The sequence below is a fragment of the Bubalus kerabau genome, chromosome 3 (genome assembly GCF_029407905.1).
Source record: "Bubalus kerabau isolate K-KA32 ecotype Philippines breed swamp buffalo chromosome 3, PCC_UOA_SB_1v2, whole genome shotgun sequence".
Taxonomy (NCBI): Eukaryota; Metazoa; Chordata; class Mammalia; order Artiodactyla; family Bovidae; genus Bubalus; species Bubalus kerabau.
The window spans coordinates 34282706-34298768 of NC_073626.1; the positions used below are offsets into that span (position 1 = coordinate 34282706).

General features: G+C 53.3%; 1 protein-coding gene across 1 annotated transcript; it reads left to right on the forward strand.

Annotated features, from left to right (window-relative positions):
- The first annotated feature begins 6282 nt into the window (after nt 1–6282).
- Nucleotides 6283–12897, forward strand: TCTE1 (t-complex-associated-testis-expressed 1). The gene is made up of 4 exons (XM_055574672.1): nt 6283–6562; nt 8142–8710; nt 10714–11163; nt 12688–12897. Exons 1-4 carry the CDS (start codon nt 6283–6285, stop codon nt 12895–12897), a joined length of 1509 nt encoding a protein of 502 aa, XP_055430647.1.
- Nucleotides 12898–16063: the final 3166 nt, after the last annotated feature.

Below are 16063 nucleotides of genomic sequence, written 5' to 3' on the forward strand. Positions count from 1 at the left end.
AAATGAGGACAACCCTGCCCAAACTAGGACATCTCGTCCCTTTCTATTGCCTGTGTTTGGGCATGTAGAGAGCAGACCCTAACACTTAACCCTGTGAGTTAAGAACTGAATGTTATTTCAGGACCTGGATGCTGGTCCTGAGGACACAGCTGGGACCGGGGGAGGGGGAGGAGGAGTCACCTTTCCTCAGGGGTTGTGGCAGGGTTGATGTTGGCGACATAGCATGTGAGGCCCTGTAGGTCCAGGAGATGAAGGGTCACTGGTTGCCCCCACTTGCCCCATCTGAGGGCAGGGTGTGCCCTCCGAGGGGCATACCTGATGATGGCACAAGAGGCCCTCACTCGGGAATTCCCTGGCAGTCCACTGGTTAGAACCCAACCCTTTCACAGCTGTGGCCTGGCTTCAACCCCTTGGTTCCCTCAGTCGGGAAGCTAAGATCCTGTAAGCCACGCTGTGCAACCACAAAATAAAATTAAATAGCAGTGCAGGGTTCACATAGGGATGTATACACACATGTACGGACTGTTAAGATTTCGTTTCGTTAGGGAGGAAATGCATTTTACTGTGTGTCTTTTGTCAGGGGCCTGAAATTCCCGTCTTGGGGTGCCATGGACCTAGTCGCTCTTCCAGCCTAGGGAGACCCTCCCCGACACATCCTCTCTGCAGTGAAGACAGGACGCCTGCTTCCCTGGGAACAAGAACAGGCTTTTTTCTTTTCTAGTGGAAGGTGGAAAAGTGACTGGAAGAGCAGGGCATTGTGGTTAGGGCAGCCAAGCTCCTGATCCGGCCCCAGCCGTCCTATATATCCAGGGGCCAGTTATTTCCTAGTCTGGTCTTCAGTTTCTTCATCCATAAAATGGGGTTGAGAAGCCTGCCCCGACTCCAGTGTAGAATCAGACTGTAACAAGAGAAACGCTCTGAAAGACGCTTGTAACTTTTTTTGTTTTAATATTTATTTGTCTGGCGGCATCCAGTCTTAGTCGCGCTCATGGGCTTAGCTGCTCCGCAGCATGTGGGATCCTAGTTCCCTGACCAGGGATCAAACCCATGTCCCCTGCATTGCAGGACATATTCTTAACCACTGGATCAACAGGAAAGTCCCAGAAACTTGTAACTTTTAAGTGCTGAGCCGTTGTACGTTGATGATGCTGTCAGCAAAGAGATGGGAGGTGGGGTTGGAGGCTCGGGTGGTCAGGAGAGGAACAGGCCACCAGAGGTAGACATCAGGAACAGCCAGGCAGCTTCTGGCCATCCTGTTGAACTAGTTCATCTACTGATCTGGGATTGTTCCCATAATTTCATTCACAAAACAGTAAGCCTACCCACATGGTTAGGACCTTTTGGTCACAAAGGGGCAGAAACCCAATTCTTAGCTTCAGCAAGAGAGACTTGCTAGAAGGCCATCAAGTCAGGTCTCAGAACTGAAGGAGGCCGTCAGAGGGCCTTCAGCGATGAGGACTGGGGACGGGAGGTGCCCGGTGCCCTCTGTCCACCTCCCTCTCCTGCTGGTCTCCGCCAGGTGGCACTTCCTCCTGCTGCCGCAGACCAGTCTTTTCCATGTGAAGGGAAACAGCTTCCAGCAGCAGGGGATCTGTATCCTTCAAGGACATGTGTCCTTCTGTCTACCTCCACTTGGACAAATCCCAGGGAGGACTCTGATTGGCTGATATCAGGTGCACCCCTGAACCAATACAGGGCACTCCTATTGGCCAGAATCTGTGATCAGAGGGAGGTGGGGCAGCCCAGAACGGCAGCTGCCTCCCTGGCAGACCTGACACTGGGTTAGGGATTAGAGAGAAAAAAACTAGTAAGAAAGAGGACTTCCCTGGTGGTCCAGTGGCTAAGACTTCACGCTCCCAATGCAGGGTTCCATCCCTAGCTGGGGAACTAAGATCCCACATGCCGCATGGCGCAGTCCAAAAAAAATAGAAATAGTCCTCACACCTGGAGGAGCCCACAATCCAGTGTGGGTGTGAGGAGAGGGTTGTTAGTCCACTGAAGCGACACAGGTACTAGGGATCTGACAAAGGGAAGGGGGAGACAAGAAAAGCCAAAGGCTCCAGAGGGGAAATGGTGCTTGAGTTCAGGCTCAAAATACCAGTGCTGGTCTGCTTCCCTGGGCAGAGACTGCAGGAAAGGCCTTCCAGGCAGAAAGAGTGGCTTGAGCAAAGGCTGGGTGGCGCAGATTAGTCTGCCGTATTCAAGATGCAGAGAGGGGTTTATTTCAAACAGAGCATCCGGCCATGACTTCTGCACTGAGTTGAGGACCCAGGGGCTTACCCAGAGGCCTGCCAGGACAGCTGTGAGAAGGCTGGGTGCTGGATGACACACCCAGGTGCGGGGCAGCTGCAGCTACAAGGACAATGGACAATGAGGCCCTGAGCTGAGGCCACAGCAGGAAGGGAGAGGAGGGACCGCAGGGGAGGGAGTCAGAACTGAGGGGAAACTGCAGTGACCAGGTTGGGGGGGCTGGTACTGAGGGAGAGAGGTGAGTCCCCAGCTTCCGGGTTCACACACCTGGGTGGCTCCTGGTGCCTCTGGCCAAGGTAAGCAGCCAGGAGGAGGAGAGCCTTGGCGGAGGTACTGAGTGCTCTTGGCGGGCAGACTGAGGCTGCAGGTGCCTCGAGGTGGCCAGCGGCCATGAGTCTGGAGCTCAGAGGGGGTGGGGGAGCTGCAGCCCAGCAAGAGGAGGAACAGGGCAGGCAAGGCTCAACCCTGAGGGGTGGACAGAGTCAGAAGGAGCCTGTGTTGGAAGCCTCTGGAGAATGTCCGAGAGGCTGGGGGGAAGAGTTGAGAGAGCGGCAGCCCAGCGGTGGTTGAGAAGAACAGGTTTGGGTGTGTGACTTAATGCCATCTTTGTAACATTAGTAACTGGCAGGCAAAGAGTTCATCGTGCTCATTATTCTTCGAAACATACTCTGTTTTATATTTGATTGATTCTTTTAGGTATGTATATATATTAAAAAAAAGAAACATTTGGAACTAAAAGCCTTCTTAGAAGAATCCTCTGTCTGGTAACAATTTGCTTGCCAAAAATATTTCTGTGATGTTGAGTTTTTTTAAAAAAATCAAGACATGATAAGTGAAAACTACCAATCTGACCTTATTATGAGGTTAACATTATCAACATTTGCCTTTAAAATGACATCAGACCTTGGGGTATGGAGGTCTCGTGAATGTTGCGGGACAGTAGGGATTCTTGTTTATACCAGCCAAGCACATGGAGCACATGCAGGGCCACCGTGTCCCTCCTTCTGAGGCGATGGCTCAGGGCCCTGGACCAAGCCCCAGGCAGGTCGTGCAGCGTCCTACCGGAGAAGGCTCCGGGCTCCAAACAGCGGCCAGGCAGTTAGGACCAGACCTGAGGAGCCAGGTCCTAAGACAGTGAGGCATTAGATGGTGAGGAACAGGCCATCCTGTTCCTGGGAGCACCCTGCTAGGCCCCAGGAAGGGTCTCCCAATATATGGCTTCCCAGGAAGCAGAAGGGACCACTGAGCAGGATGGTGAAGCCAGGCAGTTCTGTGAGAGAGGCCTGGAGAGCCACGCTAGGTTCTGCTCCCACAGGCATGGCCCAAAGGCTGTCCTGGGTTGCGTCTGGGACCAAGGGGAATCCCGGAATGTGTTAGACCAGAACTGTGGAGGGAGCCCCAGGCATCCAGACGCAGAGCTGGCGGGAGCAGGGCTGGCCTGTCATCCCTACCCTCCTCCTCTGGCCCAGTCTGCCAGTCCTCCACCCCACCCCGTCCTGTCCAGACCTGAACACCACCACCACCTTGCCCTCACGTGTCCCCTGGATGAAGGGAAGCACCTCACTCAAAGACACCATCTCAGGTTAGTACTCAGAAGCACGTCTCTAGGGCTTTACCTCCCCAGCCCAAACCGCTGTCCCTCAGAATGTCTCCGTCCACACACCCACTCCAGTACTCCTGCCAAATAGTTTTAAAAATGTTTATTTATTTATTCAGAACATGGTGCCTTTGTTGCCTCCTGCAGGATCTTGTGTTGCGGCACACGGACTCCGTTTTTTTGTGGTTTCGCGGGCTTAGTTGCTCCAGAGCACATGGGATCTTAGTTCCCCGAACAGGAATCAAACCTGTGTCCCCTGCATTGCAAGGCGGATTCTTAACCACTGGAACACCAGGGAAGTCCCACTCCTGTCAAATATTATGAATATGATTCAAGTATTATCTCAGGGGAATCTCCACGAAGCCTGCAGAGGAAGATATTACTGTGCCCTTTGATGAATAAGGAAACTGGCACTCAGACCGAGTAACTTGGCCAAGGTCACACAGCAAGTGCCTGGCAGAGCCAGAAATGCAAAGTCATCCGGGGCCTCCAAGCAGCATCCCCTCCCAGCCACACCCTCGGAGGGACCATGAGTCAAAAAGTGCCAGCTGCTTGTCCCACAATGCATGGACCCAATCTGTTTCTCAATTTGCATTTTATTTGCATAAGTGTGTCACCAAAATACATAGATATCTTCCTTACACTGCCCCCTCCTGCCTCTCTCTCTCTCTCTCTCCCCCCCATCCCTTCCTTCCCCTCTCTCTCTCTCTCACACACACACACACACACACATTCACACAGCCAGGCTCTTCCTCCTTGAGATGCCTGGAGGACTGGGGAGCACCATCTGGTCCCCTCCATCTGCCAAGGACACCTTTGTTAGTTCACAGTGTTCCTGTCCACCTGCCACTACCCAGTGCATGGAGTTGGGGAGCAAACCCAGAGCGGGAGCTCCGTGCTGGGCTGAGCAGACCCAATTCTTCCCGAGGTCCTAGGGAGGGGACACTGCAGCACGGGTGCAGGAATGGACAAATGGGGTGACGGCATGCCCGGATATATCCTCTGTCCTCAGCCCCAGATTTAGCTGCCTTGTAGCCTCCCACACTTTCCCGCTGCTGCTGTCTGGAATGCCCAGAGCCTGGGAGAAATAGGAAGACTGGGATGGGGAGATTGAGGAAGGGGCAAGCTAAAGCCCACTGAGGGAAGAGGAGAAGGTGCTGATGCCCTGGGCAGAGTATGGGTCTGGTTTCCCTAGCCTTCCCTTCTGGCCTGCACTGCCCAAAACAGTAGTCACTAGCCATCAGATTTTGAAGGTTTAAATACATATACCTAATAATTATATATATATATATATATATTAATTTTTATATTGATTACATGTTTAAATATTTTGGACATATTGGGTTAAACATAAAGTTAATTTCACTTGTTTTCTCTTTCCTTTCTTAGTGTCTATAGGAAAAGTTTTTAAATAGTCTGTGTGGCTTGCATTTGGGCAGCCATTCTATTTCTATTTCTATACTTCAATTGGCAAGTACTGTTCTTCATCCCCTCCTCCTGGTTAGGCAGTTGTTTTTCTGTAAAATGCTTAGTGGCAGGGAGCTGTTTTGAACTAAATGTTCATCATACCTCAGCCTTTTGGCTGAACTTGATAGACTGAGTTGTTGTTGTTGTATTTATGTACCAATTTTTGGCTGTATGGGGTCTTTGTTTCTGTACGGGGTCTTTGGGGCTTTCTCTAGCTGTGGAGAGTGGGCACACGGGCTTAGCTACCCTGTGGAATGTGGGATCTTCCCCAACCAAGGATAGAACCCATATCCCCTGCACTGGCAGGCAGATTCTTAACCACAGGACCACCAAGGAAGTCCCAATAGACTGAGTTTTAATCCACCTTTGTTATATATAAGCTGTGTAACTTTAGGCAACTCAGTTAACCTCTCTGAGCTTCAGTTTCACATCAGAAAAAAATTAGTCCATCAGCGCCTATCTCAAAAAGGCTTCTGTGAGAATCAAATGAGCTGATATACATAAAAAACTAAAAAAAGGGACAGCATGCAGCAATTGCTTGTAATTACTGCGTAGCTATTATTGTCTGAAATGTGGTTCTGCTGCTTCCTACAGCTTCGTGTGTCACAGAAAGCTATGCCTCTTCGGATGCATTATTTTAGTCTCTCTTCCCAATCATCTTATTGGTAACTGCTATCCTCATTTCACAGGGGAAGCATCTGAAACTCAAAACGCTTCAATAACCGGCCCAAGGCCACCCAGCTGCTGGGGTGTGTACCTGGACCTGCTCTAGTCCGGAGACTGGCCCTTCAGAACCACCCTGTGCTATGTCTGTTGGTAAATGCCCACCGAAACCCTCCAAAATAACAACCCTTCCTGCTCCCCTTTCTCCAGGTTCCTGCCAGCACCCGGGATCTGCCTGTCTGAGAAGCTCCCCGTCACGAGCCATCACCAAGGGGCCACCTGTCCCTGTGTTGCCAAGCCCCAGCATGCAGGATACCCAGACAACAGAGTCACCGTCAATCCCCAGCCGGTCCTCAACCTCCACCCAGGACCGGTCTTCCACTGTGGGCCAAACTTCGAGCATAGCCCCACAGCCCTCAAAGCCCACCCCGATTATCCCACCCCTGGCTAAGTCCACGGGCCCAGGTTCTGGGTCTGGGGTCCGGCGGATGCGCAGGATCATCGCTGAGGATGCTGAGTGGTCGCTGGCCATCGTGCCCCTCCTCACAGAGCTCTGCATTCAGCACATTGTCAAGAACTTCCAGAGTGAGTCTGTCCCCTCCTCACTTGGGAGCAAGAAGGCCAGGAGTGGGGCAGAGCAGGAGGGGACTGCCTTGAGGCCAGGCCTCAGAACTGGGTCTGGGGGCAGCCCCTGCCTTCTCCTACAATGTCCTCTTGTCTTGTTCAGTCCCTTGGTCATGTCCGAATCTTTGCAAACCCGTGGACTGCAGCACGCCAGGTTTCCCTGTCCTTCACCATCTCCCAGAGCTTGCCCAAACTCACGTCCATCGAGTTGGTGATGCCATCCAACCATCTCACCCTCTGTCATCCCCTTCTCCTGCCTTCAATCTTTGCCAGCATCAGGGTCTTTTCTAATGAGTCAGCTCTTTGCATCAGCTGGCCAACGTACTGGAGCTTCAGCTTCAGCATCAGTCCTCCCAATGAATATTCAGGACTGATTTCCTGTGGGAAAATGTCCTTATCCCCACTCACCTCCTCCCTTCCGCCTACCCTGAGGCCAAGTCAGTTTCTCCAGCCATCCCCCCTCCCAGGCCCCACCAGACCCCTCCCCCATCCCGCTCTGTGCCCTATACATCTAGGCCCTCTCCTTCCTTTTCCCACTCTCTCCAGCAAAGCCTGGCCCAAACCACATCTACCTCCTCCGCTAGAAAGCCCTCCCTGGTTGACCATCCTCCACTCTCTCTTCTATGGGCATGTATAGATCCTTGGTTTGTCCCATACATTAGTCTCAGTTAATGTTTATCCTTTTCAAAGATGAGTCGGCAACCTCTCCTACCAGAGGGGGAGCTCTCTGAGGACAGGGCCATCGTGTTGTCTACGGCACCTGTCACCACCAGGCCTACAATATATTCATTAGACCTGTTTACAGTCTGCCTCCGCTAGTAAGATGGAGTGCCTCCCTCGGTTTTGTTCACTCTTGTATCCTCAGCACTTAGGGTGCAAGGATAGTACGCGGTACGTAGTGTGTGTGTGTATGCTCAGTCACTTCAGTCGTGTCTGACTCCTTGTGACCCTATGGACTGTCGCACTTCAGACTCCTCTGTCCGTGGGATTCTCCAGGCAAGAATGCTGGAGTGGGTTGCCACGCCCTCCTCCAAGGAATCTTCCTGACCCGGGAATCAAACCCATGTCTCTGCATCTTTTATGTCTCCTGCATTGGCAGGCAAGTTCTTTATCACTAACACCAACTAGGAAGCCTGTGGTACATAGTAGGTGCTCAAAAAAAAAAAAGTTTTTGTTTTGAAATGAATGAATCAAATCACATTGGGAGCCTCTGAAGTCAGGAGTTACCTCCTCTGCTAGATTAAGAAAACACTGAGGGCTGGACCTGGGATTCTGTCTCAGACAGAGAGCTTCCTGAGACCAGATGCTAAGATGTCCGCCTTCAACCAGGACCACCCCAGATCAGGGATGGTGTGTCCCTCCTCAGATCGGGCCTCCCTGGGAATGAAGGCTATCTCTTCTCACAGACTGGGGCTCCCTGAAGGCAGAGGAGGGTCTTTCCCTTTCCTGGGTGCCCCCAGACAGACAGGCTGAGCCCAGGGTACCACAGTGCAGTGTCCCCAACACTGTGCCTCCTATTTGCCTATTCTTGCTCCCAAAGACAACCCCATCCTGAAGCAGCTGCTCCCAGAGCATCAGAAGAAGGTCCTGAACCACCTGTCTCCTGACCTGCCGCTGGCTGTGACCGCCAACCTGATCGATGATGAGAGTTACTGGCGCCGCTGCTGCACGCAGCGGTGGCCCGTGTGCCACGTGGACAATCACGGCGGTAGCTGGAAGCGCATGTTCTTTGAGCTGCACCTGGAGAACCTGCTGAAACACTTCATCCCGAACACCACCGACCCCGCGGTGATCCTCAACCTGCTGCCGCTCTGCAGGAACTACGTGCGCGCCATCCGGGTGGATCAGTTCCTTCCGCCCGTGCAGCTCCCGGCCCCGCCCCGCGGCGGGGATCAATCCGATTCCGGCAGCGAAGGGGAGATGGAGGAACCGGCCATGGACCACTACCAACTAGACAACCTGGTGGCTGGCCTGAGCCATCTGGAGGAGCTGGACCTGGTATACGGTGTGAAGGACTGTGGCATGAACTTCGAGTGGAACCTCTTCCTCTTCACCTACCGCGACTGCTACTCCCTGGCGGCCACCATCAAGGCCTGCCACACCCTCAAGGTACCACCTACCCCCAGCCTCCCCCTACCTCCCATTCTCAGCATCTCTCTGAGTCCCTCTCCCCTTCCCCTCCTCCTCCATCACCGCCTTCTTGCTCCTATTTCCTTCTCGCTCGTTGACCAAGTGTCCTTGGTGGCCCTGGACCAAGCTGGGTTCTGGGAATGCAGAAACTCAGAAGGTTCTGCCGGGCCCATTCACCAGCTATTAATCCAACAGGCGACTGCACCCCGGGCCCTGTCCTAGGTGCTGAAGATTCCGCAGTGAGCGCAATTAGACCATTTGTGCCCTCCAGCTGACAGTCTGGTGGGGATAAAAGGCACTAATCAGCAATCATATAAAAGTGAAATTGCAACTCAAATAGGGTTTACCAATAAAAATACGGGATGTCCAGTTAAATCTGAATTTCAGATACACAATGAATTTTTTTTTTTTTAGGTTAAGTATGTCCAAAATATTCTGGTTGGAAGAAGGAGAGCATGCCAAGAATCAGAGGAGGAAAAGGAGGACATGACATTGTATCATAGAGTCCAGGGAGGGAGGCGTTTCAAGAAGAGGGGTGAGCAGCAGTGGGGTGGGATGGAGCTGAGGACCGGATGTAGCAAATTTGGAGGTCACTGAGGGGAAGCTATGTCGATGGAGTGCCAGGAGCAGAGTCCAGATCAGAGGCATTTGTGGAAAGAGTGAGAGGTGAGGAGACAGATCAGCTTTTTCAAGAACTTGGCTGTGAAAGAGAGAAAGGTAGAGCAGTAACAGATGAGGGGTTTGGGTTTCCTTAAGAAGAAACTTGCATGTGTTTAAAACCAATGTATAAAAACAAAACCAAATGGATCCTAATCAAATGCATAAGCTTTTGCACAGCAAAGGAAACCGTAAAACAAAGAAACAACCTTCAGACTGGGAAAAATATTTGCAAACAATGCAACAGACAAGGCTTAATTTCCATAACATACAAGCAGCTCATACAACTCACTAACAACAACAAAACAACCCAATCCAAAAATGTCCAGAAGACCTACACATTTCTCCAGAGATGGCCAACAGGCACTTGAAAAGATGCTCAACTTAGCTAATTGTTAGAGAGATGCAAATCAAAACTAGAGTGGGGTATCACCTCACAAAAGTCTAGGAGGGTGCAGCGAAGGGCTGACTCATCCAACAGACCTGGATTCAAAACCTGCCTCCACAGCTTAGTCACCGTGTGACTCTGGGCAAATGAAGTTTCCACTCAAAGCCTCCATTTTCTCCTGTAAAATGCAGAGGACTTGTTCAATCTCACTAGGATGCCAAGGGTTAGAGATCATGGCTATGGAATGTTGCAGCAGCATGCCCAGCACGTAGTCATTACTCAATAAGTGGTATTGTTTTCCCTACCAGTCGCCACCAAATCTGCACCACTATCATGCTGGGTAGACCTGTCCTGTCCAAAAGCCAGCCAGGTGGTCGAATCCTTTATCCCTTACTGCTCCACCTCTCTCCCCCTTCCCAGCCAAGTTCTTCTCTCTCTCTTTTTACTATTTATTTATTAGGGTGGGTCCCATATGCAGCATGGGCTTCCCTGATGACTCAAGCAGTAAAGAATCCTGCAATGCAGGAGACACAGGAGATGTGGGTTTGATCCCTGGGTTGGGAGAATCCCCTGAAGGAAGGCATGGCAACCCACGCCAGTATTCTTGCCAGGAGAATCCCACAGACAGAGAAGTCTGGTGGAGTACAAGTCATAGGGTCACAAAGAGTTGGACACGACTGAAGGGACTGAGCACACACACACAGCTGCAGCATTCGGGATCTTCTATCTTTATTGCTGCATGTGGGATCCACCTCCCATACCAGGGATCTAATCTGAGCCCCCTGCACTGGGAGCTCGGAACCCCAGCCACCGGACAGCCAGGGAAGACGTCCCCCTAGCCAGGTTCTTGAAAGAGCAGAACCTCCGCTGTTTCTGGGGCTCCCTCCTCTACCTGGGGGAGGTATGTAGGCAGGCACATTCTTCCTGCTGCCCACAGATCTTCAGGCTGACCCGAAGCAAGGTGGATGACGACAAGGCACGCATCCTAATCCGCAGCCTCCTGGACCACCCGGCCCTGGAGGAGCTGGACCTGTCGCACAACCTCATCGGGGACCGGGGTGCGCGCGCTGCCGCCAAGCTGCTGAGCCACAGCCGCCTGCGCGTGCTCAACCTCGCCAACAACCAGGTGCGTGCGCCCGGCGCCCATTCGCTGGCTCACGCCCTGGGGCACAACAGCAACCTCATCTCCCTCAACCTGCGCCTCAACTGCATCGAGGATGAGGGCGGCCAGGCGCTCGCCCACGCCCTGCATACCAACAAGTGCCTCACCACGCTGCACCTCGGGGGCAACGAGCTGTCCGAGCCCACTGCGACCCTCCTGTCCCAAGTGCTCACCATCAACACCACGCTCACCAGCATCAACCTGTCCTGCAACCATATCGGGCTGGTAAGCCAGGGCTTCTGGGGCACGCAGGGCCAAGGGGAAGCCCTGGGGGCTTGGGCGGAGGGCTTGGAATCTGACTGCTGCCGGTGCTTACCGGGAAATTGCTAGGACCACAGGCTTTATCCAGTTCTCACCCCAGCTCTGCCATTTAGCACTTGGTTGAATTTACTTAACCTTTGGGACCTCCATTTCCCCATCTGTAAAACGCAAATAGTAATAGCATCTACCTCTAAGTGTGGTTAATGGAAGGATTAAACGAGTTATAACTGTAAAGCAGTTAACCATTGCAGATACTGGCTAGGTCCTCAGTATTTACTAGTTGTTGCTACTACTCGGGATTCTATACTATGCTAGGCACCCAGTATCTGTTAGTTTTTCTTTAGCCCTCAACTTATCTAGTAAAATAGCCCCCACTTTATAGATGGAAAATAGTCTCAGAGAGGTTAGTGAGTTGCCCAAGAGCATCCAGTCAGGTTGAAAGCCTGGGTCCTTCCCAACAGACAGTGTCTTTCAAATCTTGACCAAGTCTCAGAGTAAGAAATGCAATTTGCATGAGCACCTAGTGAACACATACATCGATATAACGTAATTGAAATGTAACTTGCACTGCTTGTGATATATGCTGATGTTTTCCTGTATAATGTCTGCTATCTTTAAAAAAGATGCTTCAGTGACCCGTTGAGTTGACTTTGCAACATACAGTTTTGTCACAACCATAGAAAACCAGCATTCTGCCTCCCAACAGGAAATTTTTCTTACTGGGCGAGGGCCACCCAACCCAGAAGGGGCTGGAACTGTGAGGCCTAGAGAAGAGGGCCCTCCATGCACTGCAGCTAGGGCCCTGCACCCTCTACCAAGCCTCCCCAGAGGACAGTCGGACTCACAGACCCTGACTCCAGAGAGAGTGCTCTTGGCTACAAGTAACAGAAAGCTTGAATGGGAAATGGCTTAAACAAGAGGAATGTTCACTGTGTCCCATAATCAGAAGGCCGGGAGAAGGGGGTTCTGGGGTTGGTGGGTTCCTTGGCTCAGTGCTTCTGAGCCACCTCTGCTCCGCCTACCCAGCCCCACGGCCCTGTTGTCTCTTGTGTGACTCTCATGGGCCCAAGATGGCGGCTGTACTTCCCACAGGGCTACGCTCAGAGGCAGGAAAAAAGGAGACCACTCCTCTCTTTTCTTCTCTTTTACGAGAAAAAGCTTTGCAGATGCCACTCCCTCCAAACTTCTTCCTTATATCTCACGAGCCAGATGTGTCTCCCGTGCTCGTGGCTGAACCAGAAGAATGGAGCACCACGTTTTTCAAACCACTGGGGCTGAAAAGCCAATGTAGTGAATATCAAGCACCATTTTTCTCAGAGAATAAGATGGAACAGGATAGAAAACGCTACACAAAGTAGGAATCGTGTTGTGAAGTTGTTCCCGTCACGTCTGTGTATCAGTATGTGTACGTGTGCACACATCTGCCCATGTGTGTGTGGTCCTGAGTCATGGTGGAAAGTGACACTTTCCCTTGTATTCCTGACCCAGGATGGCGGGAAGCAGCTCCTGGAAGGCATGTCAGACAACAAGACCCTCCTGGAGTTTGATTTGCGCCTGTCAGACATCGCCCAGGAGAGCGAGTACCTCATCGGCCAGGCCCTCTGTGCCAACCGCGAAGCAGCCCGCCAGCGGGCCCTGAATCCCAGCCACTTCATGTCCCCAGTCACTGCCAAGGGCCCTGAGAACCCTGCGGGATAAAACGGGAACAGGGCTGGGGCAGTGGCCAGACCTGGGTCACTGCCCCAGCCCCACCCCTCATTTCATGCCCCTGCCATGCCTGCTCTTGAGGGTCACCCCGGTCCCGAGGGCGGGGGAGGGGAGACCAAGACTATCCTTGGGGTGAGCGATTGAGGTTCTGCAGGGATCTGTGAGGAGAGGAAGGAGCCTGGGATAGAGGTAGAAAGTGGGATTTAGCCCTGGTACCTAGGGAGAGGATATGAACGGACTCACTGAAATGACTGACTTCTTCCAAGAATACAGAAAACTGACCCTTCAAGACTGTGAGGCCGACTCTCCTCCAGGGGCTGCCCATCTCCCCAATCACCCTCCTCCCCACCATTGTTCTCTCTACCAAACAGATCTTGACTTCTTGACCTTCAAACACACACTCTCTCCTCCACCCCAGGCTTCAGCAGAGCTCTGCCTGGCTCTTCCACCCTCACCCTGCAGATGCCACCTCCCTCTTACTTGACTCTGCTTAAGTCTTCCAGTTCTGCAGGTCATGCCACCCCTAGTCCACCCCACCCCCAACCTGGGCAGGAGGAAACAAAGGTGACGGGAGGGGCTCAGACCCATCAGCCTCCCCAAAGAGCTGCTCACACAACTGTGAGATGGTGAGAGAGGTGTGACCCTGGGAGGGAGGTCAGTGAGTCATCCGCAACTTTATTATCCACCAGTTTGATTTATACAATCTTTGCGCTTGGAAATCCACGACAGAAAGGCCACAGTGTGATGCACCCAGTTGACAGAGACCTGTCTTCTCCCCAGCCAGGCCCAGCCCACCCCACAAGCCCTTGTCCCAGGACACATGAAACCCTCCAGGCATCCTCCAGGAGTCCCCATCACTATGACCGCCCGCCCTGGGGCCACACCCACAGGAATCACATCTCCCCATGAGGCCATGAGAGGATCTCCTGATGGATTCAGGCTGAGCCCCAGGGCCCATCCTCTGCAGACCAAACCCCCAGCCCGGTTTGCAAAGGGTGGGTCACAGGCTGCAACCACAGCCTAGGAGCGCTTTCCAGGGACTCCTTCCAACAAGCAGGCACGGAGCAGAGCACCAAAGGGGGCTTGGGAGTGACCGCACGTGTGTACCTGTCTGGGCAACTTCAAGTCTGTCTGTGCCTGACACCCTCTGACAGTTCCGGAGTGCAAACTTATAGGTGTGAGGGTGTGTGTGAGTGTGAGAGTGTACATAGCCACAGCTGCTAGCAGAGGTTCTAATTAGAGAAACAAGAACATTCAGTGTAAAGTTTAATTTTAGAGATTAATTTTTCTGGTTTTCGTTTTCCCTGGCAATCAATAAAGCTACCAAGAAAATAGACCAAAGACTTTGTTTCTCTAAGTCTGTGCATATGTGGGAGGTGTGAGGCTGTCAGTGTGAGAAGACCTAGGCAGAAATGGTCAATACAGGCAAAAATAATCACAGCCCCTCCCGTCTCCCTTCCTCCCAGCTCAGGCTCTGTCTCAGGCATCTGCCTGAGGCAGGGAGCTGAGTTCCTCCCTTCCCCAGAGCCATGAGGTGGCCAGGATGCCCCAGACAAGGGTGTGACATCCGGGTGCCAGCTGGCCAAGAACTGGGTGCCAAGGCCACAGCTCGCCACCTGTACCTCGCAGACATCCATTCAAAGGAAAGAGGGGCACTCCAACCCCCAGGCCCCTGAAGAGCACAGTGCTGGCAGGTAGGTGGGCACTGCTGCCCAGGGAAACCTAGTGGGCAGCTGTCCCCTCCTGCCCAAGCCTCCCCTTCTCCGGCCTCCTCCCCTTCTCACTCAGCCATCTCCACCTGAAAGTTTAGCTCAACCCCAATGCGCCACAGGCCATGGTGTCCCCACAATCTGTGCCCCCGCCAACTCCCCAGGGAAGGGGAGCAGGGGAGCCAGAGGAGATGTTGCATAGGTGGAGGCCACGCCCCGGGCGGTGCGGGCCTGGCCAGGCTGGAGGAAGAGGGGAGAGGAGCGGCTCTGATGGCTCAGATGAAGTGAGAAGCATCAGGGGCGAGCCTCAAGGCCGAGGGTTATCCTCTCCGGCTGCAAACGTGAGCTCACTCCCTGGGCACTAAGTCAGCTGGGAAAACATTAGCCAGGGGAGCTGGGCGGGCAGGGGTTTTGTACACAGACATGCACACGGAAGCACATCAGGGAAGGAGTGGTGGGGGACAGCACATGGGGCCAGCGCCCTGGGGTGGCGACAGCATGTCCCTTTGAAGACCCTGGGACACACAGCAGGGCTTCAGCTCACGGGCTAGCGGAGGACAGAGGGATCGGGCAAGATTTAGAGAATGCCTGCCTCTGACCCCGCCACTGGAACGGAGCTTCCAGCTGGGCTCGAGACAAGGTCCTCAGCCCCTCAGAGCCTCAGCTTGCGGACGACCACTATCCACTCCTCCCCACCAACACAGGGGAGCCCAGGGGCGGCCCCCATGGACACCCCCACCTTTGAAGGTCTTTTCGTGACCCTCTCCTCTTCGACTCCCACTTGCTTCCTGAGTTCTCTGTCGTCACCCAGGCCTGTTCCTAGTCTCCCCGCTGAGTCGTACGCCTTGGTCAGCGTGAAGGAATGCCACCCGAAGGAGGTGCCCTCCCAGAACATAGGCAAGGAGGCTGAAGTTTAAATGACTGAGGTGCACTGCCCTCCACAGTTTGCCTTCCCCCTCACCCTGGCAACAGCTCTTCAGAGCCAGGGAGCAGGCTGGGGAAGGAGAGCTGTGGTGAGTACGGTCCCCCCAGGACGCAACCTCCCGGGGGCCCAGGGAGATAAACAACAGCGGTGAGAGTGGCGTAAAGGAAACCCCGATCTTCGGATCTTGTCGGGGCCAGCGCCAAGAAGAGGAAAGCAACATCTCCAGGGCTTTGAGATGGAGTACCACGGCTGACACCTGGGCCTGGCCTCAGACCCACTGAATTCATTAGCTTGGCTGAAAGCCAGCCCTGCTGTTCTCCGAACCACTGCCCCCTTGGTAGAGAGAGGCCCCGGCAGGATCAGGCTGCAGCGAGGAAAGAGAGCCGGGCGGCCCTTCCCCCCTGGCCACCAAACCTCCCCAGATGCACAGCCAGGGCCTCTCCCTGGAGACCGAGCCCAAGGCGGGTCCCAGGGCGCAGTTGCCACATAACAGTCATTGGATCCATTGAAAGGCGGGACAGGG